Below are 25,741 nucleotides of genomic sequence, written 5' to 3' on the forward strand. Positions count from 1 at the left end.
TCTCTCTTTGTCCTTGTTGATGCTTCCGTCTTTAAAGCAGCAAGCGTGTGACTGTTTGCGTAAATGTGTGCCATGTCGCTCTCTGGGGGAGGGCGATGTATGGCGTGATTCCTGTCCATCACTGACGCGTAGGGCTCCAAAAGAACATTGTGTTCTAAAGCTAACACGGGCATGTTTTACTTAAGCTTTCAGATGATGACATGCCAATGCCATCAAATCTACTTACCTCAAGCCACCGCCTGAATGCAAAATCCCATTATCTTATTTCAGAGGCCAAAATAATTAGATTTGTAACAGAAATCAGGATCAAAGAGGCGATGTATCTACAGTAGACTTAGATGTGCTACATATGTAGTTCCCACTGTATTAGTACAACGTGTTGTTGGTGTTCTCCTTAAAAACATGCTGTTTCCTCGCTCGTCAGGAGGCCGCTGTTTGCATTGGAGTAAGTATGGTTGATGTAAATGTTTCGGCACGCTGCAGCAGATTGGTACACTGTGTACTGAGGTGAATGTTTGATGAATTTTTGTTCTCCTGCTGTGCCTGCTGATGCGTACCCACTAAGAATGCATGTGTATTGTTGTATCCACACCCACCCATGCAAACCCACACTGGCCAAGTGGCTTTTCCTATCCAATTACATTATATCACATGGCTGCATCCTTCAGTCCCATTGTCCTGTGCCGATGCTCCTGATGTCACATTCCCAAGCCTCTTTGATCCCCGTCTGACTGGGGCAACATGCAGGGCTTCACAGCTTCACTGTTGCCACCACACTGTGAATATGGGTGTGTTTTCTGGCTCGGTAGTAGAGAATGTGTTAAATTTGGCTCCTGAGAAATATAATGTTATGCAGGCAGTAACTTAAATGAATGTAAGATAGAAACTGGTTTTATTATCCCTGAGAATAAAGCTCTTGTTCTAACAGAGCTTTGAGGTCTTTCATATCTCTGCTATGATAACATTCATCAGTGCGCTGAAAACTCCAAACTCCCGCTGCAGTAATTTATTTTAAAATGCTTGAAATCAAAATGCACTGCTCATTTTCCCAAATTGTAGTATATGTTGCTCAGATCAGTTGACTTTAGTCTTTTAGCGAAGTCTCGTAGGCATAATTTTGAACTGTGAGTCCTTAATCCAGTAAATTTAAACACAATACTCCCATTTCATCATGAAACAAAAACACTGCATCCCGGCATGCCAGCAGCTCTAAAAGGAACACAAATCTATTTCTTTGTTCCAAGAATTGATCAAACGCAACACTCCTTTGTCTTAGGCTTGCTTGCATTTACAGGAGAGTTGATTCAGGGTGTCTGCGCCCAGAGCCTGTCTGCAGGACGAGTCTCATCACTTTCACGTGCCCTTGAATAGTACAGATAATATGTATGTACCTGACTTGGTGCTATTGTTGTGTTTCTTGAGGTTTGATTATATTATCTGAACCGTTGTGTCAATTATTTAGTGGACAACATGCAGTTTTCTAGCTAAGTTTTGTCTCTAGTTTTTGAGAAAGTCTTTAATGTTCGTGGGCTGCAGGCATGTTCAGTGAACATAACCCTGCAGGAGGAGTAGTCCTTCTTCCACCATGTGACTTGGCCTACTTGGTGCTACAGGTTTGCTTGCAAATAGAGGTGTGTCTGTTCATTCACTCGACGTCCTAGAGAAAGGCTCCTGTGTAAAATTCTGAAGGATTTATGTGCGTCACAGAGTCAGTGTAGTCAAAGAAGGATCCTTGTAGATCAGGAAGACAAACAAGCTTTACAAATAGCCTGAAATAGAGTGGATTATAGGAGTATGAGGCCTTTCATTGTATGAGATGGAGTTAAGTGTTTTATCAAATTGTTATCATCTGGCTTAAAGAAGAAACAGGGTGAGGTGGTGTCATTCTGCCAGGATCTCCTGGGCCTGTGCCAGCGTGTTTATTAGCATGGCATTTTAACAATAAGCAAGCCGCCAATCAGGTTCACTTCAAACACAATCATGACATCAGTTTGTAGGCACTCCGCATTTTCCGTTGGTCGAACAGAGTTTTATTAATCCAAGCTTATATAGCATCACCCAGTTGAATATATTTATTCTGGTGGTGGATTCACGTTTTAAGCTTGTGTACTGTCACCTGAAACACAGGCTCTGTGTTTAAAATAAAGACAGTAAGTCAGATCATTTAAGTAGTGCTTGTCATCTTTTAAAAACTTGCCTCATCACGACAGATCTGGATTGACTGGTTTCTCAGATACTTTTACCTGGAAATAAGTTTAAAGGGTAAACATGTTGGTAGAACAATTTTATGCTGGACATGGACGCAATGAGCAAAAAGAATTTTGAATCTGGTTTCTTGTTTTATTTCAAAGATTGTTCATATGCCTTTATATTTGTCGAATCACTTACGCTTCCTGGGGACTCCAACAGTTCAGGACAGCGCTGTAGTTCTCTAGATTCAAGAGGAGAAAAAGATAAAGAAAGTAGGATGCTTTCAAGGTTGGGTCAGCTTCTGGTTTTGCCTGTCCAATCTGATGTACGAGCTTAAACCGGTTTGATTTTATACAAACCTACTGAACCATAGCCTGAAAAGTAGACTGCATCAGATACCTGTGCTGACGGAGCAAAATCCAACTTGTGTTACATTAGTGATCATTGATATGACAACATGATTTATTTTTTCGTTTTTGTCTTCAAGTGGCTAATGGAGACAACAGTTTTTTAATTTTTTTTCCAGTATTTATTGAAACTGCTGCAACCAGCAGCCTTAAGACGGCCTGCAGTGAGTTCCCGGCTGCTTGCGCACCGTCAATGTACGTTTGCTTAAAGCACTCTAAGTGTCTGACAGTGCTATTGAAAGGATCCTTACAGAGTGAGACCTTTTTGTTAAAGAGTAAGATCCATTTGTTTACCCAGAAACAGCCATTATATCACTCTCGGAAAGCCACCAGACTCCATTTACAGAAACAGTAATGTTATCATCGTAGAACACACTTCATTCAAACAGGGCAGAAACCGTCTTGGTTCGTCTTTCCACTGTTCCAGCAATCGTCACTTACTCTAGATTTGTTGAAATGAACTCTTAATCCACTGAATCGGATCCAGTATTTGGCTCAAAATTAACCCGGTTTGAAAATGTTTACATTGGCCACGTCTAGATGGTTTTACTCCAAAGCCTGAAAGTCATATCAAACAAAAGCATCAGTCTTAAAGTTTTGGGCAAGTTAGGACTGATCTCTTACTCTCTGGTACTCTGGTAAGTATAGACCCAGATCCTGGTCCCAGGAACAGGCCTGGGGTCATAATTCTTTAGGTGGGATAAACTATATGGAGTATGGCTGTCTTCCTCCTATATAGCACACAACATACAGCACTTAAGGAAATGAACCCGCCTCTCCACCACTAACAGTGCCTTTGATCACTTCCTCCAGAAGAAGATTAGCAAATAGGGCAGCAATGCTAAGCTCTGGGGCTAATGCATCTGCAGCAGCAAGGTAGAAAATGTGAACATGCATTTCCTCAAGTGTTTCCCTTGACCCCACTGAGTCTCAAAACCAGCTGTGCGCCTCTGAGTCATTGATTTGTTGGAAGTCTGAGTGAACCACGATGGAGCATTAAACTGTGTCCATGTACGGTAAAGATGCATTGACCGTTTGATTGCTGGTAAATAATTAGCTGGTTAAAGAATATAAATGGGTTATTGCTGGTAAGTCAATAGTCGCTATCAATCTCTTCTGCCCAGGCCCTAGACCAAAATAGTTCCAGTAAATGAGATGAGAAAGTGGTCAGATGGACAGAAAGCATGTGCCAAATGTGCCGCAGTCAGCAGAACATCAGATTGCAGTGCAGAGTCATTTCTGAATCTGTGTTTTGTATTTTGGACGTCAAAGCCTTCGCTGGAAGAGGGATGTAGAGAAACCACAGAGCAGTTTCTCCATGTGTGCAAGAATTCAAGATAGGGAGTGTTTTGAAAGGGGGAAAAGTTGTGAAAAAATCTTTGAGAAACTGCTCTTTATGTGCTTCATTACCAAACAACAAACATAACTCACTGTAACTGGTCACTGGAAGGCCTTTGGGTGCCTGAGCTGAATTCCAGCCTCCATGTGTGAGAGTCACAGTGCTGCTCACCAGTTCAGCCACTGTGTCCTGGCTGCCCCAAGGATGCACCAGTGGAGAGGATTATGGAGGATCAGCAGGCTTTAGAACAAACTGCTGCTCTACATTATTCCATGCTTCGATGTGGAGGGAAATTAGAACGCACACACAAACCTGCACACACAAACACGCTCAGCCTTCTAAGGCTGGGCTTTTAGGCTCTGCCCCCCTTCCTCAAACAGCGAGGCCATGTTTTTGTCTGCCTGGCAGATGCGCTGGCCTACTTTTACTGGCAGGCCCTGGCACGTCTCCCTGCCCCACAATCCACCTCTGCCCACGTGGATCCTGGATTCTCTGTCAGCTCTTTTTCCCCCATCTCCCCCCTCCGACTATGTATGCGTAGGACTGTGAGTGGTGTATTTATTCTCTGCCTGCTTGAAGGATTTTTTCTCCTAGATGTTGCTCTGTGAGAAAACAGCTGGATTTATTTGGCCTTTTATTATGTGCGCATGTGTGTTGTCTCCAAGCACATGCGTCAGATCAGTTTATAGGGAAACTAGCTCACTGCATCATCACACCGTCCTCCATTGGCCTTTCTCCTGCTATTAGCTCATTATACAGCACCACGCATCGTACATCAGGAATAATCTGGACTCCAGTGGAAAACATCACAAGACTGTCCTCTGCCTCAGGACAGGCAGCGGACAGACAGACAAACTGTGGACACTCCTGTTAAATCATAATCAAGGACATAATAACATGTACCCAGTGACTCCTTCGTCTAATTCGCTGCACTGATGTTTGTGACTCCTTCCTCTTCTGATCTTTTGTTTTTCCATCTCTGTTTCCTCACAACAGCTGACATAGTGACACAGTTTAAGTAATTTAAGACAGTTAAGAAGGGTGAAGGCTTAGTGTACGTCACATGCTGTCAGTTCGTTAAAGGCTATGTGTGTGCGTGCACGTGTGTGTGTGTGAGAGAGAGACAGTTTATATAATAAGCAGCAACAAGCTGATTTGAGATGTAGGCCAGGAGAGGGAAAGGTAGCAAATAGTCTGGCCTGGTTCAGGTTATATCGTTTGTATGTTGCAGTGTCATGCTGTGACAGAGATGAGTGTGCATGAGAGGGAGGAGTGACAAAGCTCTCTGGATCTCCACCAGTCAAGCTGTTAAAGAGCCACAGGGAAGGATGTCAGAAGCAGTAAGGCTATAGGACACAAATTCACGTGTTGTCATGCTAGATGCCTCTGAAATCTTTTAGTCACCAGGCAGACATCCTGCCTGAGAAGAGATCAGAGCTCCGTTTGCATGCCACGCAGCTGCTGATAATATTTGACTCGCTGCTGGCAGATGAATCTATCCTCAGCCTGTTGTCTCTGCAGTTTCGTCTGCTCTGTGTCAACCCAGTCAGTTGGTACAGCTCAGTGCAGTTAGTTTATACCACGTCTCGTGGATCTGAATGGTCCTAAAGCCAACAGGAAATATCAGGGGATTTGGCCGTTCGGAACCGGCAGAGACAGTGTATCAGCACATGCAGCCAGTGTGTCTGTGTGCGTCTGCAAAGCTGTGTTATTGTGCATAGGCAGTATAATGGCAGAAAAAGGAGAGAGATTTCAAAAGGTTATGCTCAGGTCGTCGTCGTGTCCTCAAGCAACACAGAGACTCCATCAGAGCTTGAGAGGAGCCGTTTTGTGGCTCCCATGGTTCTGTAACGGATCGCAAACGAGCTGATAATGTTCTCTTCAGCTCTTATTTGAATATAACAAAATGACTGAGCCATTTGGAGCCAGAGAAGACGGAGCATAAAAGACGGGAAAAACTTTCTTTAAAATCCCCAGGTGCTTTTGAAGTGGGACAGGAAACGGGGGTAGAGAGAGAATGAGGAAGAGTGTATTTGCAGGCAGCTGACTCATTAGTCTCGCCTCAGGCTCTTCCTTCGTTAGCTTGCGTCGACACACTACTGGAATTTAATGTAGATTGCACACTTCCACATTTGGTCAGTGGTCTCTGTGTTTCTGTCCATTTGTGGGTTTCCCTTCCCGCTATTGCATAATCATTTAAATTAAAAAGTGGGTCAAATCACACCCCCAAAGCAAATCCTCTCAGATCGGCCTCCTTTTCGCTTCTTTTTCACTCTTCTTCTCTTCTTTTTTTCATTGTATAGGAGGAATGTCAACACTGAGGGTGGCAGGCTGTCGCTTGTTTTACAGTACAGGGCATTTATGGTCTTGAATCGCACCACATGTTTTAATCCCTGTATTTGAATTTGCATTGTTTGAAGAGCACCCTGTTACTCCGCAGGTTCTAGTTAAGCATTGCCTCAATGAGTCACGTAACGGAAGTTGGTCAGATTTGCATCCATCATCACGGACATTTGTTCAGGGCTGTTTACTCTGTGACGTGTTCACTTAAACTTGCAATGTGGCATGTGATCTCTTTGACATGTGTGTTTACACACACTCTCTTATCCGGGAGATTGAAGGCCTTTTAAAAAATGCGTAAAGTTTGGTAACATAGCTGGTCATTCAAGGCAGAAAGAGGAGGATTTTCACAGGGGACGAGGCACCAACTTTCGCTGTTACGTTTACCAAACTAAATCGAGAAGTCCTACTAATACCGCCTACTCAAAATTTCCATCAGTCAGTTTGACTAGTGAATATTAATAACAACTGTAAATACACATTTAAGATGACATACCGTTTGAGAATTTAGTGAAATATATGTGCAGTTAAATGCACAGTATGTTACTTTTGCAGCCAATCAAAACAATGAAAAGAAAAGATGTGGTTTGATGACAAGTAGTGAGAGATGTTGTCTCCACTGCTGATTAAAGTTTTTTTGAGGTGACTGTTCATGGAAGAGGAAATGTAGTAAAGTTTTATTCACGTTACATGAAGTCATGTTGGCTGTCCTCCTTCCTCACACTCACCTCCCCTGTCGCCTTTTGAGGCATCCAAATTAAAAGCAACTTCAATAAAATTACAAGTCTTGGGGTTTGAACGTTGTTTGAAACATTTGGGGTAATTTACCCAACTCAACAAAATATGTAACATAGGTCTGGTCTTCATGGACGTTTTAATGTGAAAGTGTTTTCTGTTTTGTGTTTAAGTGACTCGGTGCAACACTTTCAGGTGCTTTTTCTGAAACGACACTGTGAAACTGCACAGTGAAACCAGCTTCGGTTTGTTTCAGAGAACATGCAGGAACGATGAAACCTTGAATTCAGATCATGTGAGACTTATGGGGAATTTTTAAAGCCGCCCGAAGGCTTTATGTCATCCTGTGCAAAGAGGCCTGTACTGACATCCTGAAGTATGTAAACAGCGAGTGAGTAAACAGATCATGCAGAAATTCAACAGAGATCCACACTAAGAGCACTTTTCCCGTATGCACATCACAGCTGCACAGTTGTGACCAAAGAAGGATTGAATCCAGCACGTAGGATCTACATTCAAACTAAATAATGATCTCTCTGCTATTCCGATAGCATGTGTTTAATACAAGACGACCTCGAAGGGATACGTGTGCCGAGGACGTTGTCCCCCTTTTTGCCATGGTATCAAATAAAGTATTGATTATCATTTTTTATACTTGTATCGAAGTTTAACATTCCAGTATCATGACAACATTAAGGTGAAATATTAATTGACTGCATATACGGTAATACTTCCTGCTACTCCCCCTTTGTCAGCATTGACTTAGTGTTTTCTTGGTTTGTCTTTCTGCTGCTGTGTTCAAGGTTTTCATAGTCTTGAATAGTCATATTCTAGAAAATATTTTCTCTATGATGTGTTTTTAAAAAACAATTTAAATTTGAGGTACAAGGGGGAAAAAAAATGAAAATATAGGCTTGATATTAGTCATCATTTCTGTTGGACAAGGATTGCATGTCGTCCCCATAATTTGCTGACATTTCATTTTCATAGCGGTGTGTTACATAATGTTGCGTGAGTCCTCTTCAGTAACATGTGGAGGATGTCTTCCCTGCACATCCGTGGGTGTTGTACTGCTTGAAGGTGGGGGACCAAGGAGGCATCTGAAACGCAACACAGTCGCATAGTTTAAAACTATGGAAAGCTAAGTTTAGCCACGAGCCTATATTAGCCCGTGGTTCATTTTTACTCCTCAGGATTTGTGCACAGCTTGGCTCTTAGGTTTCCCTCACTTGCTTTGTGGCCCCTCTTAGCCCTTTACGAGAAAGCGTGTATGATGTTAGCATTCATTTCATCATGCATCAGGATACAAAACATCAGTAAATGTCACGTCATGGTGTCGGAGTTAGCTGTCTCTCTGAATTGAGGAGCAAGGGTTTCTTCTTCAATGCGACATTTTGCACTCATGATCAACATGACGGAGATAAATCGGAGATAAATCAACCATAGAAATGGCAGCGGTGTTAAATTCCCTGCCGTGCCTCAGTTGTTTTTATTGTAACACACCCAGTAGTTTGCGTGTCGACTTGAGTAGAAGTAGCTTCAACATTTGTATTAACAACTTGTCTTGCTGAGTTGCCATTTGCTCATAAATCTGATGGGGTATACAGCTCAGCTTTCAGAAGATCCTCTTACAAATTCAGTCTCAGCTGGATGTTCTTGTCATCTTTTATCTTGTCATTCAATCACCTCAAATGTTAATGAACAGAATCCAGATGGAGAGGCTCTCTGAGTGACAGGACACTGACTTGCACAGATGGCCGTCTCTGTGTAATAGTGAGTGTTCGTGCTCCCTGCTCATCTCCGTCCTCCTGACGGCCGGGCTGACAGGGTGCTAACATGACTGCCCATGTGTCCTGCTCTCTCCTAATATTTGACCGCTCAAGGGTAACCGCTCCAGTTTCACAATCACATGGTTGTTTCTATCTGAGTGTAGCGTCTTTGTGCCTTTTTTTTTTTTTTGCGCTGATGCAATGTGTCGTCATGCTCCGAGTTGCATTTTTGTATTTGGGCTTTTCCGTAATGTACACATGCCTTTGGGCTAAACAAAGACACAGTGTACGTGTTGCATCTTTATGCACATTGCATAAAGATGTTACAGAGGTCTTTCATCTTTTTTGACAGTGATTAAGTAATCTAATAATTTTTGAGAGTCCAGTTTCGGCCTTGTTTGCCCATGTGAGTGTGAGAAGGTCTTTGTTTGATGTTGATGCCTTTCAGTTTAACTCAATCTGCTGACTGAAGTTCAAAGAAGTTGAGCACAGATATAGTTTGTGGGTGAGTTACGGAAAAACCCTATTAGCATCATAGCAGAGAGGGAACATGTTAAGACAAATCTCAGTTTCACGTTCCCCTTCCTCCACTCTTCATTTCAACTCCTCTGATAAGGTAACCAGCTGAGAAGCAGCTGTCTCTCTGTCTTCTGTGTCCCTGTCTTCATCTGTTTTGTTTCCTTATCATCCTCGAGGCCTGTCTGTCTTTTATTACTCCAGCTTGTTTCTTTTGGCTTCTTTCTTTCTTCCTTTCCAATGTATTTTGCCCTCTGTCATCAGGACTACATGCTGTCCTGTATTGAGAAGTTGCTCCTGTTTTTACAGTAGCCTGGCAGAGATAATGTAGGTTAGTCTGTGCTCCAGCTTTCTCCCCTTCACGTCGGCCCTGGTGGCCTTGAGCACACTTCAGATACAGAGCAGCTATGTTTTGCTTCCATTCTGTACTGCACGTTATGGGTAGCCTTGAAAGTAGTTCAGCATAATTGAGTGGAGGTATGCAAGACATACGCAGGCCGAAATGAAACTTGCCAAAGCTGTTAAAGTTGCTCACATGCACACACATGTGAGTTGTGTTGAAACAAGATTGACTTGCAGACACCTGAATGAGCTGCAGCAGTAGCCTGGACCCTGCTAAGCCTCACGGGCCGAAATGATCGAGCAGGAGGAGGCAGAGAAGAATGATTCAACACAGTTTGCCTTGAGCAACACACAAATAACAAGAGTGGGATTTTGTTTACACTGCTTATTTACACGTGGTTGTTCACTTTCTGCATTTTTCTTGCTCTCTGCCATAATTTTACTCTCCCTCCATGGGTTCATCTCTCTTCCTTTGTATCTCTGCTTATCCTCATCGCACATTCGGCCTCCTTTGCTCTCCTCCCTCACAGTATTTTCATTGCCCGTGCCCAAAGAGCTTGTGTCAGTTGCTCTTCTTTCACTGTGGAGGATGTGATGTCATACAGCTTCATCATTCTTAGTTCAAAGGCGCCCATTGCTTACAGCATGTTGTGCTGTTTTTAACCTCTTATCTTTGTTTTAAACCCTTATCGTGATGTGGAAATAGCGACGTTGATGCAGAGTTTTAATGATGATATATTTTAATAATCTTTCTGCAATTGCTTGTACAGTAACTGGCATTGATTACCCCACACGTTCCTCTTGTGTGATCATCAATAAGCTTGCATTGTGCTGATATTTTGCTTTCCATGTTTGTGTTTCAGGTACCCCAGTCAACATGTGTATTGTTCAGAGCAGAGCTTGTCTGGTCCAGGTCGGTCTCCCGGGGACAGAAACCCTGAAGGCCAGGAGCAGGAGCAGGAGCAGGACTCCACGCGACACAAGGTGCAATGAAGTTTGGCACCTTTACTTTAAAGAGCACATGTGTTTGATAAATGATGTCAAATAACAATCCTTCTAATGCCAACTTCTTAATTTCTAAAAAACCTAGCCATACCGCCTCCAAAATATTTCAGAATTAGTGTGTTTATTATTCTATTTTTTGAAAATGGATGAATGGATTTCCGGTGCTGGTTCATTTTGTAGGATGGCTGTGGGATGGTGAGCAGTATTATTAGACTCACTGCTCGTGGTGAAATGTATTCATGCTGAGTTCGCATAGCACTAAGATGGTCATGGTGGGAGCTGGTTCATGCACTTTTGTGACCCACTAACCCCTGGTGAGAAACCCCTGGTCAGTGGTGGAAGGGTGAGGGGATTTATTGCTGCCACCAAGATAGAAGAATTGATAGAGATAGAAGCTGATTATCTCATTGTATGATTGAAAATGTGCCAAGAACACTCATAAAGAGTGAAAACAGTGTTCAGTACATGAAGATTAGAGTCACTTCTAAGTAAAAAAGGTACTTAGACAACAGTCCAGTTGCAAGTTGTCAAGAACACACTGTAGGGTGTAAGTCATCTAAGTGGTTGTTATACAGGTTGGGACCAGCCCTGTGGGGTTAGAGTTCAGAGTACACAAAGCTTACCCAATTCTCAGCCTCGGGAGCTGAATACTGTTTGAGACTAATCCATCTTAAGTCAGTCAACAAGAGTTTGCCCGAGGTGGGCTGATGCCGGCTCCGAGCTGGGTCTGGATTACATATTTGATTCCCTCAGCAATTATGAATGGGCCCTCAAAGTTGTGTGTGTGCATGTGCGCGTGAGTATTAGCATGAATGATAATTTGGGGAAGCGAGTGTGTTTTGGTATGCATGTGTAAGCACAGAAGAAGGGGAATCATTGTTCGTGGTCCAGCGACGAACAGGCGAGCCAGGGCAGTTCAACAGGCCTGGCAGTCTGTCATTGGCCTTTATAACACGGTCTTTGTCCACCAACAAAAGGCTTGTTTCACAGCCTGAAATGCAAAGACCTTTTACATCTGACATTTTCACACAAAAATGCATTTTTTAACTAAACAAAATCCACCAATAATGTCTTTCAAAGAGTTTGATTTATCGTCCTGCGATGCTGCTTCCTTTTTGTGCAGCGATATTTCTTGTGTTCTAACTGCTTGATCGACATTTTAAGTTACCAGAACGTGGAGCGTGTGATGACATGGAGTTTTTTTTTTATTTGTTTTTCACTAGGTGTTGGAAGAATGGACAGCACACTCATACGATATGGGGCTAGAGACAGAGAGAGCAGCACTAGAGAAGCTGGCAACACACAATGTACACCAAGAACAGGTAACATCTTTCTTTTTTTTTATTTTTATTTATTTAACCTTTCTTAAACCAGGAAGTCCTAAATAGGACAACACACACAAAAATGGCAAAGAGGGAAAAGGTAAATGATGAAAGAAGTGAGCCTAAAACTCTTTAAGTTCAAATATCAGAGTATGTTGGACTAAATATGTAGATATCAGTAATAGGGATACAATTTAAGGGTGCTTGTTGGTGGATTTACCAAAAAAAGGTTGATGAAACTAGTGTTAGAGGTGGTGCTCACCTTTTATTTTAGCTGTTGATGGATAATATTTTCTCTGAACGTTTTTTTTTTTTTGTTTTATCTCAACAGACTGTGAATCCTCTGGAAGCTGAGGTGAAGGAGACCAAGCCGGACCTGGAGTCAGATACTGTACCTGTTTCTCCTGAGCCAGAACCCCACCCAGACCCCCAGGCTGATTTAGACCTGCAGACTGACACCCAGGACCATGACCAGGAAGTCTCTGTGTCCATGCCAGAACCAGTTCCAGCACAGGGCCAAGTGTCCACAGATGCCCCAGCGCCGGCAGAGATCTTCAGTGACGCTCCTGCTGCACACCCCAGTCTGGACTCGCATCCAGCCACATCCCCAGATGAAGCTGAAAACACACCTACCTCACAGAGTGCCGGCCAGACCCACACAGGGTAAGTTCAGATTCACTTCCTCATTCCAGAGACCTGCTCTCTGGAATTAGAAGTTGGCTTTAACCACGGAGAAGTCACATTGGTGAGCTAAAAAAAAAAAAAAAAAAAAAAAAAAAAATGCATGTTCCTCTTATGATGGTTAAAGCCAACTTCAACCTGGTCCAGGTATGATGTAGGTGAAACTGTCCCAATGCTGCCATTGTCATGCCAGAGGCTGCACATTTCCTTTGATATTTTTGTTGGTTAACTTTTGTTCCCTTCAGTTGTTTGTTTTATTTCAATGATTTAGTTTTTTTTTTTTTTAACCACGGTTACTGACTGATCACAAAGTGAAAGAGAAGCTGAAAGGAATGTTGGCCTCACATCCTGGATAGTTTAAAGTCACTTTTCACGGAACTAGCGGACAGCGTCATGAAGTCACCCTGAACGGCTCACGTACAGTGAAACTTTGTCAAAAGGACTTTGTAGCAGAAGTTCGTGGCCTTTGTGGAAATTCACCTGTGTGGACGAGGAACTTTGACCAAGCTTAGTCTGGATACCCCCTGGGCTGAACTTTGAAGAAGAATACATCCGTCCAGTGGCAACTTTTGTATTGAACTCGTTTCTCAAAGCGGCCATCAACATCAGAACTTAAGACGTGCGCTTCAACCGTCCCACCAGCGAGCGAGCTCTCCGTTCCCTTCGTCCACCCATTTCTTTCCCTACTCTCTCTTTCTCCTGCTTTTACTCTGCCTTTTTCTACGTCTGCTCTGTGTCCTGTATCCCCTCTTTCTCGCCCCCCTTCCCCACCTCTCTTCCACCCCATCCTCTTGTCTCTACCCTGCCCAGTGTATGGAGGTGTGGTAAACGCCATGTCCTTTCTTTCCCTCAGTGCAGTGTGGGTTGCCAGTGCAGGAGATGAACTCCCAGTAGACAGCTTTGTCTTTGCCGAGCACTCTGATTCACAGTGCGGGGTCATTCCCCCCGAACTGGCAACCTGTGAAAACTCTCCTTTTGGCAGCCCTCTCCTCAGGTGAGTTTCTAACCCCCGGAAGCCAATCAAAGCACAGAGACAGGTAATGAAGTAACAAGCTACACCTCTCTGCTGTGCGCAACCGTCGTCCGCTGGCCTTGCTCTCCACTTACTGCTGCTTTTTTATTTTTTATTTTCTTTTTCCATCGTTTTGCCTGCTCACGACCGAGGACTGTCAATGCTTTGAAATAAATTAAACATTTTTTTATGCTTTGCATCGTATGTCCAGCCTTGCTGAGGACTTATTTGTGTTCTCCGTCCTTCTTTGTCCTTTTTTCCTCCCATCTCTGTTACCTTCTCTTCCCTCAACTCCTCCTCCCTCTCCACCTCCTTGGCCCTGTATCTGTGCTATAGCGTGGATGAGGCTGGCATAGAGGACCAGCGGTCAGACCAGAGCCAAAGCTCTGGTCCTGAAGCAGAGGTCCAGTCTCCTTCAGGCCATGTGGACCAGGAACAACAGCAGCAACCGGAGCTGGAGGATGGGCTCTCTGATTTGGACCTGAAGGGCAACACTTCCCAACACCACCACGAAGAGAAGGTCAGTAACTTGTGGTTCCCCAATATTTCTCACAAGTGTCAGTATAAGATAAATTCAATGGAGAAACAAGGTTTTTAATTTAATCACAGCATCACGTCACTTCAAGGATTATCAGCAGAGGAGGCATGGGGGACATTTTGACTGTTCAACCCTAATCAGACGTAAACATGGACAGGTGGCAAAAAATCTCTGCTGTGAGATGAAAGTATGGCGAGTGTGCACAGCTGTTTGCAAAGAGCAGCTTTTGAATGTTTCAAGTGGCAAGTGCTGAGTCAACGCACTTTCAGATGCTGTTTTAATGGTTGAACAGTAATGAAAGACGAGTGTTTCCGTGGGAATTTACGCATTTTCACACGGACTGTGCGCCTTGTGTATTTGTACGTTATTCTGCTGTTTTGAAGCCGAGATCTGGTGACTAATCTGCAAGTGGCTGGTAATGACTCCTGCCGGAACTGTTGGGGTGTTTACATAAGAGGCCGTCTGAGTTGGTGGATTTTTAGGATCAGACTCTCGTGAGGTCCAAAAGGGTGCTTATATAATCCATCAAAATATTACTTACAGCTCAGTGCATCTCAATGCTTTCGTGGCCGGAGGCTAACTGACTGCCATGAACTGTGGACGGGAGTCATTTGATTGTTCTAACACACACTGTGCCTTTGTGTTAGTGACTGGTCAGAGCATGCAGTTCATGTAGTGCACCACGAACGCCAGGATACAAATAATCTCATCATATTTAGCAATAGACATTCATTTACAATGCACTGTGTTCTTGCATGAGATCGGCATATAAAGGGGGTTTGGTGAGGTGTAGCTGTCACTCAGGGCCTGTGTGTGTGTGTGTGTGTGTGATATATCTGTCTGTGTGTCTCAGACAGGGGATGCCAGTACTGCCAGGGAGACTGATCCCTCAGTGCCCAGCAAAGAAGACATCCCCACCTTCGACGAGTGGAAGAAACAAGTCATGGAGGTGGAGAAAGAGAAAAGTGAGTGCATACATTATTAAAGCACACATTTAGAGACATGTGCACAAATGGAAAGAGAGACATTACGGCTATGTGCACTGTCCCATAAGGACGTTTGGATCCAGAGTCTCTCTTTGAGGCTTTTTGTCTCACAAAGCTGCACAACTCCAAGATAGCCTGATGATGTTAATCTGTTTCTGACACCGGCTCAGGCACAATTTGCAGCATTGCCTCCGTAGACAAAAGAGGCCTTCAGATGTCAGTTTCAATCTGCATCTAATTTTGCTTCTTCTTTGTCCTTCTTGGCACTAGGTTTTTGTGCATTGTCTACCTCCTCTACCTCTACCCCCTTTTCTCCTTTGCTTCCTTCCTTGTGTTCTATTCCTGTCTGTCTCTCTCAACATCTCCCTCTCTGTTCTCTCTTTCTCCCTGTGCACGTCATGTGCAGTGGTCAGCAGAGCGTGTGTTTATGCGTGTTGCGTAACCCCTCGACTCGTCCCTCCCAGGCAACGCTCTTTTTTTTTTTTTTTTCCACTGTCTGTAATTGGCCTAATGTAACACTCCATCTCTGTCCAGGTCAGTCTCTCTATACCTCAACCAGCGGCAGCCCCCATCCAGTGAAGAAGGTCCAGAAAAACTTCAAGAATAACTATGCCTCTGTGGAGTGTGGTGCCAAGATACTCTCTGCCAACAATGAGGCCAAGGTTAGACACACATCGCTGCTGTCCCCTGTCGCCTACACACAAACACATGCACTCGCACAGCTGACGATACAGATGTCTTACTGTTCTGTTGTATCAGCAGATGAATGAAACCTGCTCCAGAGTCTCTTGTGCATTAAAGATAAGCATTTAAGCGTAACCTGGGGTAGATGTTTGGTCTTATATTAAACAGTGTTCACAGGCTGTTAAAGCTCGCCGTCATTCTTCTGTCTCTTCCTCAGAGCACCTCAGCGATTCTCATGGAGAATATGGACCTTTACATGCTCAATCCTTGCAGCAACAAAATCTGGTGGGTGCACTGACAAACACTACTTCTACACATTTTTGTCTGTAACACAGCCTGATTTTAGACGTTTCATATGAGTTTATGTGTTCGTGAACGTTCTCTATTTACCTCTGCAGGTTTGTGATAGAGCTCTGTGAGCCCATTCAAGTCAAACAGCTGGACATCGCTAACTTTGAGCTCTTTTCATCAACACCTAAAGACTTCTTAGTTTCCATCAGTGACAGGTATACTCACTTTGTTTCTTCTGTGTTCAAGCTGGCTGTGTATTTCAGCCAGCATCAGAAGTGATTGACATGTTCTCACAGGTGTGAGGTGGATTTGAGACAAACACAAAGCCCTGCACTGTGCCACGCTGCAGTACGATCAGGCTTCCAGTCCAGCTCTTTTGCTGTCGTTCACAGTGGTGTGTCGCCTGCAATTAACAAGTAACAATTGATGGAACAGGCAGGAAGGATTATTGCATGTATTGGCCTGATTTAGACCAGACCAGTAGAAGAAAACAGTTGTCGTTACCTGTGATTGAACCCTTTTTCAGCACAGGAAGAAGTTGTGGTGATCAAATTCAGCGCATACAGAAAGATGCAAATATCACATGTCTTTGCTTTAAGCATGGCTGCACATGGACTGACACTCATAACACAGTCAGAATATCCCAAAGTCATTTCACAATGCAGAATGTGTAGCCTTTGAAATTTCAGTTCTCATGTAGTTAATTATGTCATGGTTACTAATTGCGTTTGTAATATGATGGATTGGAGAAGGTTTTCAGTGAAAGGACGGACTCATTTTTGGAGGTCGTCAAATCGGTTCACACTCGTTCGCCTCCTTCTCAAGCAGCACCATATAGAAAAACATATCCAGAGCTGGACCGGGTAAAATCATCTCCTTCCTCCTGTATTATCAGCTCTAACTTTAGTGCTGCCTGAGCTTGTGTTGTCTTGTTGGGATTTATTTCCAGCATCATCTCACACCACAACTCATAAATTCCCCATCTGGCATGCGATGACAGACCTCCAGTCACATGGAGTACATCGGCATTTGCACCCAGCCTTTGAGAACATGCCAAATTTTGTTTGAAGCACAATGTAGCCCTCACACATGGGCATCTTACCTTTCCCTTGTTCTGCCTGCAGATATCCCACCAACAAGTGGGTAAAGCTGGGTACTTTCCATGCCCGCGACGAGCGCATTGTCCAGAGCTTCCCGCTGGATGAACAGCTTTATGCTAAATATGTGAAGGTACAGCTTTTTTCTTCCTCCTGCACTAATTGTTCACTTACGTCTCAAGGAGAGGAACAATAAACAATTAATTTATTCATTGTCGGAAGAATATTACAGTTCCTTGTCAATGAATATGCACAGACGCATTCATACACATGAGTTGAGGCTGTGCTTCAAGCTCAGGGGACCCACTTATGACTTCATGGTAAGTTAGTCATGCCGTCAGCGCTGCCTGTGACCCCTCCCTTTAGCTGGAGGCAGAAATATGACTTGGTGTGAATGAATGTGAGATTTCATGACAGAACTTCCTTTGTAGAAACTAAAGGGCAGATATTCATTACCATGGGGCGGATTATATTTGAGTGTTGGGTGTCACAACTCATCGGGCCAAGTTGGTCCGACCCTGTTGGGGCCAAGCACTGAGGACAGTCAGGAAATTAAATCATCATCATTGTTTGCCTTCTGTTTAAGTCGTTCCCACGAAGATGGATTTAAACTTTAGACTTTTAAACATTTGATTTGTACAGCTGACAGCAGGACCTCTTACGTCCCTTACGTGTAAGCAGCGTAGCTGTAATTTTATTTGAGAGTTCATTCAGGTTGAAAGCGTCAGCTGATGATCATCTGTCTCATAAACATCTGCCTGCTGCTCTGACTGCTGAGTTTACAGTCATCGCTTTGTGCATCTCTACATCTCTACAAACTGAAGCATAAATAAACAAGGTTCTGTTCTTTCTGTCGCAGACATGGCCTGTTTGTCATTGAGTGTATTGTTCACTGTATTTATCCAGTCATTCAACATGTGCTCCATTCTGACTGACTGGAGACCAAACAGTGAAAATGAATTACATGTTGAGCGTCAGTTAGTGCTGAATCCATCCAGTGTTCACACAGAAAGTCAGTGGTCACAGGACAACAGCAGGCCACGCTGATCTGAACAAGCATTGAATGGAAAGTATGCTTCTCTGAACTGTCTGTCTCCTCACACCTCCACCCTCTGTGTTGCTCACTAATCATTCATTGTGCAGACTTGTTGCTGAGATGATTATCCTTTTCATGTGGCAGGTGTGGGTGTTGTGAGTGGGTGCTGCTGACTGTGACTCGTGTGCTCTGTTATGAAATGATTCTGTTTTTATTACGTAAACTGATTTTTTTTTTTTTTTTTTTTTTTGCCCAGAGAGTTTGAGGATTGTCTGCTTCTGTTAGCACTCTGATCTAAGCAGCTGAAAACGTTCATGTCTGTCTGTCTGTCCCTCTGTCTCACTTGTGCTGCTTTCTATCTGTTTGTTAGAAACCTCTTTCTACAACCCTGATTCCAAAAAAAAGGGGATATTGTGTAAAAACAAATAAAACAGAATGTGGTAATTTGCTAATCCTTGTTGACATATACTCAACTGAAAACAGTACAAAGACAATATGTTTAATGTTCAGCAGCTTCATTGATTTTTGTAAATATATGCTTATTCTGAATTCACCCTGGAAGGATCAGTCGTTCACGAGCGAGGATGGAGCGACGTTCACCGCTTTGTGAACATGTGATTGTATCAGGAACACTTTGTAAAACCTTTGTTTCTGAACACAGCTCATTTGCAAACGATTGCATTCTGTTTTCATTACGTTTTTAACAGCGTCCCGACTCTTTTGGAATCAGAGTCGTAGTATTTTGCTTGCGGCCTGTTCCAGAATAATGATTGAACGTATACCAGCAGCGTGTTTGTCTTAAGAGAGAGCCAGATTGTGAGCAAATGCCTGACTTGCTTGTAGCTTGAATCAGTCCTTACTCATTTCTTTCTCTTGTTTTCTTTCTCTCTCCTCCTGTCCTTCTCCTGTCTTCCTCTCGCATCAGATGTTCATCAAGTACATAAAGGTTAGCCCTCTTCTCTCTCTGTGGGAGGTCACGATTAGCTGTTAATGCACTCCTGTAATGTTGTCATACACTTAAATGGGTGAGCTGTGGCAGAACGTCATCTTTAATGCATGTGAAAGATATTAAACAAGTAGAATATGCACACAGGCCTTGTTGTCAACGCTTGGCAATTCTAGTATTTCTTTTGACGTGTTTGGTGGTACTGTGGGTTTATGGAGTGGGAGCACGTGTATTATTGGCTTTGGCAGTGTCGTGAAGGTGTGGATGATGTTTCAGTGAAGCCGTTTGTCCGTTTTCTCTGCAGGTCGAACTCCTCTCCCACTTTGGATCAGAACACTTCTGTCCACTCAGTCTCATCAGGTGAGAGGGTAAACACTGCTCTGTCTGCAAGGAAATTAGTTTTTTCTTAAAATCTGATCTGAGCAGTATCTTCCCCAGAAACATTTCGCCTCCTCTTCTGTGTTGTAATAACAACACATGTTCTTTTCTGGAGGCACTGTAGGTTTGTTTGTGTAACACAATGTGTGTGTGTGTGTGTGTGTGTGTGTGTGTGTGTGTGTGTGTGTGTGTGTGTGTGTGTGTGTGTGTGTGTGTGTGTGTGTGTTTTGTTTAGGGTGTTTGGTACCAGTATGGTGGAGGAGTATGAGGAGATAGCAGATTCCCAGTACCCTTCAGAAAGACTGGAGTACTTGGATGAAGACTATGGTAAGCTCATGATCTGCTACGTTTTCAACAGGGAATTGTTATCCGGTTACATTTGCAGCATCGGTTGTAAATTTATCATTTTTTAGTCCGCTAACAGAAGAAGATGAACGCAGGTATTAACATGAACATGATTTCAAACTGCCTCACCTGACAGCACAATGCATGCACTGCAATTTAAGACAGCAAAGGACCCTGAGAAGAGAGTCGAATGACATTCTTGCTGTTCAACTTAGTCACCAAATACCTCGTGCTGGAGTTAACTATTAATACCAGCTGACCTTTTGCACCTCAGTTTCCCTGACTGATTCCCTTCTGGCAGAGTTTTCTTTATGTTCTTGTAAAATTCTATAAAAGAATCTAATTTCTTGTGATAAAACTGTATTTTGTGTATTTTTAAGTTGAGGCGTGTGGTTGTTGAACCTGCAGTGTGTCCTTTTCTGCAGACTATCCACCTGGCTACCAACCGTCAGAGGCCAAGGCCTCTAAAAACCTGCTTGGCTCAGCAACCAGTATGTACACACAGACGCACGCATGCACGTACACGGCATTAACACGACTAACTGACAGGAAATCTACAACAATACGGTCGACATCAGCAGACGTTCATTCTGTTTTGGGTTTGCATCATTGTCCTTAGATAACTGATTAAAGGATAATTAAAACATTAGCACAGCAACACATAAACCAGTATTTTGAAGGGTTAAAAGCAGAGCAGCAAGCAGCGTGGTAACACACATACACATAGATGTATGCTGAGGTTTGGATTGCAGAAATGTTGCAGCTTGCACTCAAACTTTTTAAACCACACACACATGCAAACACACTGGTGCCCCTCTGGGAGGACCGGTGCGCCCGCACACACACAAATACTGTACATACAAATCTTTTTTTTTTTTTTGAGAATAAGAGCTGAAGGAAAACGCTGCGAAAGAAAGTTTAAGACACAAAAGTAAAACAGTGGAAATAACATCAGTGTCAGAAAGGAACATCATGCCAGAGCCTGCGGTTCTATTAATACGTGTTTGGCCTCAAGCTGCTGCCTGTAAACTTATTTACCAGAAATCTCATGCCTTTCAGGATAACTCTGTGTGTGTGTGTGTGTGTGTGTGTGTGTGTGTGTGTGTGTGTGTGTGTGTGTGTGTGTGTTCTTTTCCTGTAGATGCCATCCTCAACATGGTAAACAACATTGCTGCTAACGTGCTGGGCGGAAAGCCAGAGCTGCAGGGTGGAGCAGAGACAGGAGGTACTCATCCCTCCACCTAATGCTTCCATTTTTCCATCATGCTTCACCTTTCATATCCACAACTCCGTCTTGTAAATGGCCACTTTTCTGATTTTCCACATAAACCCTGTCATTGTAATGTGGGAAGACAAAAATCTGACACAAATAACACCACTGCGGTCTGTGTCTCCGGAGCTGTTTGTGGGATGCTGCATTTAACCGCATGTCTTGCACCATTTTGACTTACTCGCATAGCACTGATTCAAAGATATGAACTCTATTTAGTCCGTAGTGTCATGGACGCAGACATTTTTTCACTCGAGACTGTTTGCTTTAGTTTTTAGAGCTAACTAAACGGAGTATTTTAAAGGTGTCCTGTGCCTGAAGTGACACTGTGAAAGTCCTGTGTGACACTGCTGCTCCGCGAGCCTGATTGATGCACAGTAACAGGCGTACTCCAGGTTTACGAGGTGAAACGGCGTTCCCTTTTGTTTGAAACGTAAGGCTTTGACGAGCATTTGCTTTTATTCTCTTGAAGCAGCCACACCTCGTCACAAGACAACGTGATGTATAACTGGTTTATCCATACAAAAAACACATCATCGTTTCCAGATTAGCGCTCGTAAAAAAAAAAAAAAAACCTCGTAAAGATTGTTTCGCATGAGTTACCCACCCAACGCTATGTGTTTGTCCTACATGAATACTTTTCTTAAGATTATTGCAGAGCAGAGTTAATGGAAATAGTTATTCACATCTTCTTCCACAGACTTAATAGCATTATCTTAAAATAGCAATTGCGTGGAAAACCAGGATACTGTCCTGATCTGTGCTCACTCTCTCGCCTCTCTCGCTGCTCGGCTGCCCTTTTTCTCCCTCTCTCCGTCTCTGACTGCCAGCCTGCCTGTCTTCCCACATATTGTTTGGATTAACTGCTCCTAAAACTAGGTCACTTTATTTCCTGCGAAAGTGCGAGCGTGTGCATGGCTTCGAAAGCTTATGTGTGTATATGCTGAGAGAGCCAGATGTTTATATGGCTTTTGGCAGGAGGTCTCCAGCAGCGTCGAAGAAGAACTTTGGCTATCTGTGTTTTACTTCTTGGCAGAGGAGCACAGATGAATTAAGACCGAGGGGGGCCGATGACGCCGAGGCTGTTCCTCCCCCTGTTTACCCCACAGAGAGTTGATTCAATATGACTCTATTTCTCTGCTTTCCCCACGAAGCATCTAGCTAAAGGGAAAACTGCCTGACACACAGGTTTCACTTAGTGTTTATGTTTTTGTTTCTTTCCTTTAACTAAAACAAGATTTATTCTTGTTGGAGAAAAACTAAAAAGTGTCTCTTTTACTGCTCTTCTGCAAAGTTAGAGGTCTGATTTCCATTTAGACCAGCAGTGAGCAGGAAGGAGAGAGTGTGGGAGAGAGTTCGAACTGGACTAGACTGGTTCACAGTATTTCTGACTTTCCCAAACATGGGCTTGCAGCCACACTGTGCTGCAGAAAGGCTCTCTGTTCTGCACTCCTACAGCCACATAAGCCCTGCTTCCATCAACATGTTTTTATGCACATTTTGAAGTATCACATCAGAAAAAAGTTGATGGAAATCGTTAAATTCAAACATAAACCTACCAAAAAAAAAGTTTTTACACTAACTTTTCTAAAAAGAGTTAATGTGCTTAATGGGAGATCTAAACACCTTTTTAGAACAAGCTCTGGCGTAGTGAACAACTCACATGACTGATCAGCTGTCTGCAGATCAAAACGTCTCATCGTCGCTCCACACAGCTGTGATGTAACCCTGCTCCCATTAGTTAGCTTTTGACATTTTCACAGTTTGAGGTTCAACTGGCGCTCTTTTAAATGCTTCTTTTTGTTGCATCCTCGTCTTCTGTACAATGGTTTTCCTGACATTAAAATTTGCGACACCTTTGAAACCCAGCCATAGCATTGGTGAGAAACCTGCCACTGCCAAGTTCTGTGGCTCTGTGCAGTCTGAAACAATAAGCGAGTGGTATCAAATATGTTAATTGTGTGTTTGTCCAATTAACAGGTAACACAACAGAGAGGGATGAAAACGAGAGCGCAGAAGTCATACCAAAACCAGCTGAAACACCTCACGACTCTGCAGTGTAAGACCAATAAATCGTTATGAATGTTAACCGATTTCTATGTTAATGTTGAGTTACGTTGTTCCACATCATTCGTCTTCTATGACTCTCCAAAAAATACTAAATTTGTGTCCGTGTCTTTCCTCCAGACTGGAGCCTGCAGAGCCAGAACACTCTGCAACCCCGGAGGACTCCAGTGTCACCAGTGATCCTTCCACACCTCCCTCCTCATCCCCCGACTCCCATGAGGACAGACAGATTGTCACTCTGGTAGAGGAGGAGGAGGATGAAGAGCCCAGACAGTCGACTGTCACCCTGATGGAGGAGGAGGGAGAGGAAGAGGAAGAGAAGAGAGAGGAGGAGACGAGGAGGGAGGCAGACAGGAACCAGTGGGAGAGCCAGACTTACTGCCCATTCTCCTCCTTCTCCTCCCTGTCTCTGTCCTGCATGGCCACCCTGCCGGAGCTGCTCCACCGCTGGTGCTCTGCCAGGCTGGCCAAGGAGAGGCTCCGCAGCCTCAGGCGGAGGCAGCTGAGCCTTCAAACGCAGACGAACGCTGATGCGAACACTCCTTCCCTCACACACACACCTCCCCTGATCCTCGCCCCTGTTCCCACGCCGCTCAAAGAAACCCTCCCCCTCACAGAAAAAGAGCCCGAGATGCCCGTTAAGGGCCAAAATGAGGGCAACATTGAGGGTGAGGTGCCCACCACACATCCTGACACTGACACCCCTGACTCACACACTCCAGAGCTCAACATCCTCCTAGAGCCCAGCAGAACGGCCACCATCCCCCCTCACAGTTACTCAGGCGTCCATAGCTCCCTGGCCTGGCCTACCCCCGCCCACGAGGAGAGGATCCTTCCTCCCATTAAAGACGCAGCCCTGGACCCCGTCCCCACTCCACCTCTCCAAGCCGTCTCAATCCCTGAGACGCAACAGGCCAGCAGCGCCACCCCCACCCTCATCTCTCCCCCACAGCTTGTAGCCTCTGAGACGGCTCCTCCTGGCGTTGTGGTGTCCCCTGTCAAGGAGCAGTCTGTTCAGCCTCTTCCCACTGCGTTGAGGCCTGAAGACCTCATCCCCCCTCCCACTGAACTGCCAGCAGCTCTCCCACCGACTGACACTCATACAGACACAATAAAGTCAGGTGCAGACGGTGGGGAGTCACAGAGACACAGTGTCCCTCCTTCTCAGACTCATGGGGAGCAGGGGGACTCTCCCACTCAGACAGGAGAGCCCCATCGGTTGGAGGACACGGTGGACGAGGACCTGTTGAGCTCCAACGGGAACGGCAATGTCCACCGGACAGCTACAGACTTCTATGCAGAGCTGCAGAATGGTGGAGATTATAACGGTGGAGCGGTGAACGGGAACGGCGTGTTATTGAACGGGGGAGCGGTGCACGGCTCCAGCCAGAAGGAGAGCGTGTTCATGAGGCTGAACAACAGGATCAAAGCCCTGGAGATGAACATGAGTCTGTCCAGCAGATACCTGGAGGAGCTCAGCCAGAGGTAAACCTCAGAATCACATCGTAATGACTAGATAGCACTCCAAGTGCCATCATACCACGAATTCACAACATTTGAAGGAAGGGTTCCTGTTCCAGGTTGTAAGTTTTGCATTCTTGTTGCTCAGATACCGTAAACAGATGGAAGAGATGCAGCGAGCGTTCAACAAGACCATCATCAAACTGCAGAACACCTCCCGCATTGCTGAAGAGCAGGTCAGTGTAAATGAGGGCACGACGAGTTGAAGCAAAACAGTCATGTGCGATTGTCGGATAGCACTGACTGACAGATGACAAACTGTGCTGCGTTTCAGGACCAGAAGCAAACCGATTCCATCCAGGTCCTGCAGAGCCAGCTGGAGAACGTCACTAAACTGATGCTCAATCTCACCGCGACGGTTGGCCAGCTGCAGAAAGAGGTAACGAATCCATGTTCACACTGTCATTTTTCAACCAGTTCAGAAGCAATGTCTGTTTATCGTATTAGCTTTCAGAGCTGACGAACACTGTAATATGAGACCAAGCTAATCGTTTGCGTTCAGTTTAGAGATTTTATTTCTCTGAGGATAATGATAATCTGCATACAGCGTGTTCCCGCTGGACTGTGTGGCTTCATTAACACTGTTCATCGAACGGACTTTTCCTTTTCTCTACCGAGCACAAACCAGAGTTAGAAATGTGTGAAGTTTCCAGCTTGTTATTCACTCTGATCTCAGCAACAAGGTGTTTGAAGTCATGCTGAAATTGCGAAGCACATTTTTGAAGCTGAACAGGGGAACACTGAAGAGATGATGGCTGAAAGAACATGGACAAATTACACCAATTATAGCAAATGCTGTATGTGAGTCATATTTGAATATTTGAAGCCTCTCCAGAAAACTGAGACATGAGATGAAAAGCAGTTGGTGTCACGACACACATACAGCAACATGTGGAGACCATGTGAAACACACAGTTCAACAGT

At 44.2% G+C, this 25,741-nt stretch overlaps 1 protein-coding gene across 5 annotated transcripts in view; it reads left to right on the forward strand.

Annotated features, from left to right (window-relative positions):
* suco (SUN domain containing ossification factor) overlaps positions 1 to 25,741 on the forward strand; it is a 39,079-nt gene that overhangs the window by 7,625 nt on the left and 5,713 nt on the right. For 2 of the 5 annotated variants that reach the window (XM_076726313.1, XM_076726310.1), the window contains exons 2-20: positions 10,502 to 10,622; positions 11,867 to 11,965; positions 12,297 to 12,628; positions 13,500 to 13,640; positions 13,995 to 14,178; positions 15,050 to 15,161; positions 15,717 to 15,844; positions 16,084 to 16,151; positions 16,265 to 16,372; positions 17,282 to 17,387; positions 19,216 to 19,236; positions 19,541 to 19,596; positions 19,850 to 19,941; positions 20,385 to 20,450; positions 21,101 to 21,184; positions 23,210 to 23,288; positions 23,417 to 24,781; positions 24,906 to 24,993; positions 25,092 to 25,196. In XM_076726313.1, the coding sequence (XP_076582428.1) occupies positions 10,502 to 10,622; positions 11,867 to 11,965; positions 12,297 to 12,628; positions 13,500 to 13,640; positions 13,995 to 14,178; positions 15,050 to 15,161; positions 15,717 to 15,844; positions 16,084 to 16,151; positions 16,265 to 16,372; positions 17,282 to 17,387; positions 19,216 to 19,236; positions 19,541 to 19,596; positions 19,850 to 19,941; positions 20,385 to 20,450; positions 21,101 to 21,184; positions 23,210 to 23,288; positions 23,417 to 24,781; positions 24,906 to 24,993; positions 25,092 to 25,196 (3,355 nt within the window). The remainder of the gene's footprint in view (positions 1 to 10,501; positions 10,623 to 11,866; positions 11,966 to 12,296; positions 12,629 to 13,499; positions 13,641 to 13,994; positions 14,179 to 15,049; positions 15,162 to 15,716; positions 15,845 to 16,083; positions 16,152 to 16,264; positions 16,373 to 17,281; positions 17,388 to 19,215; positions 19,237 to 19,540; positions 19,597 to 19,849; positions 19,942 to 20,384; positions 20,451 to 21,100; positions 21,185 to 23,209; positions 23,289 to 23,416; positions 24,782 to 24,905; positions 24,994 to 25,091; positions 25,197 to 25,741) is intronic. The other 3 variants (XM_076726314.1, XM_076726312.1, XM_076726311.1) reach the window with 2 other exon arrangements.

Source organism: Chaetodon auriga, chromosome 3 (genome assembly GCF_051107435.1).
Source record: "Chaetodon auriga isolate fChaAug3 chromosome 3, fChaAug3.hap1, whole genome shotgun sequence".
NCBI lineage: Eukaryota > Metazoa > Chordata > Actinopteri > Chaetodontiformes > Chaetodontidae > Chaetodon > Chaetodon auriga.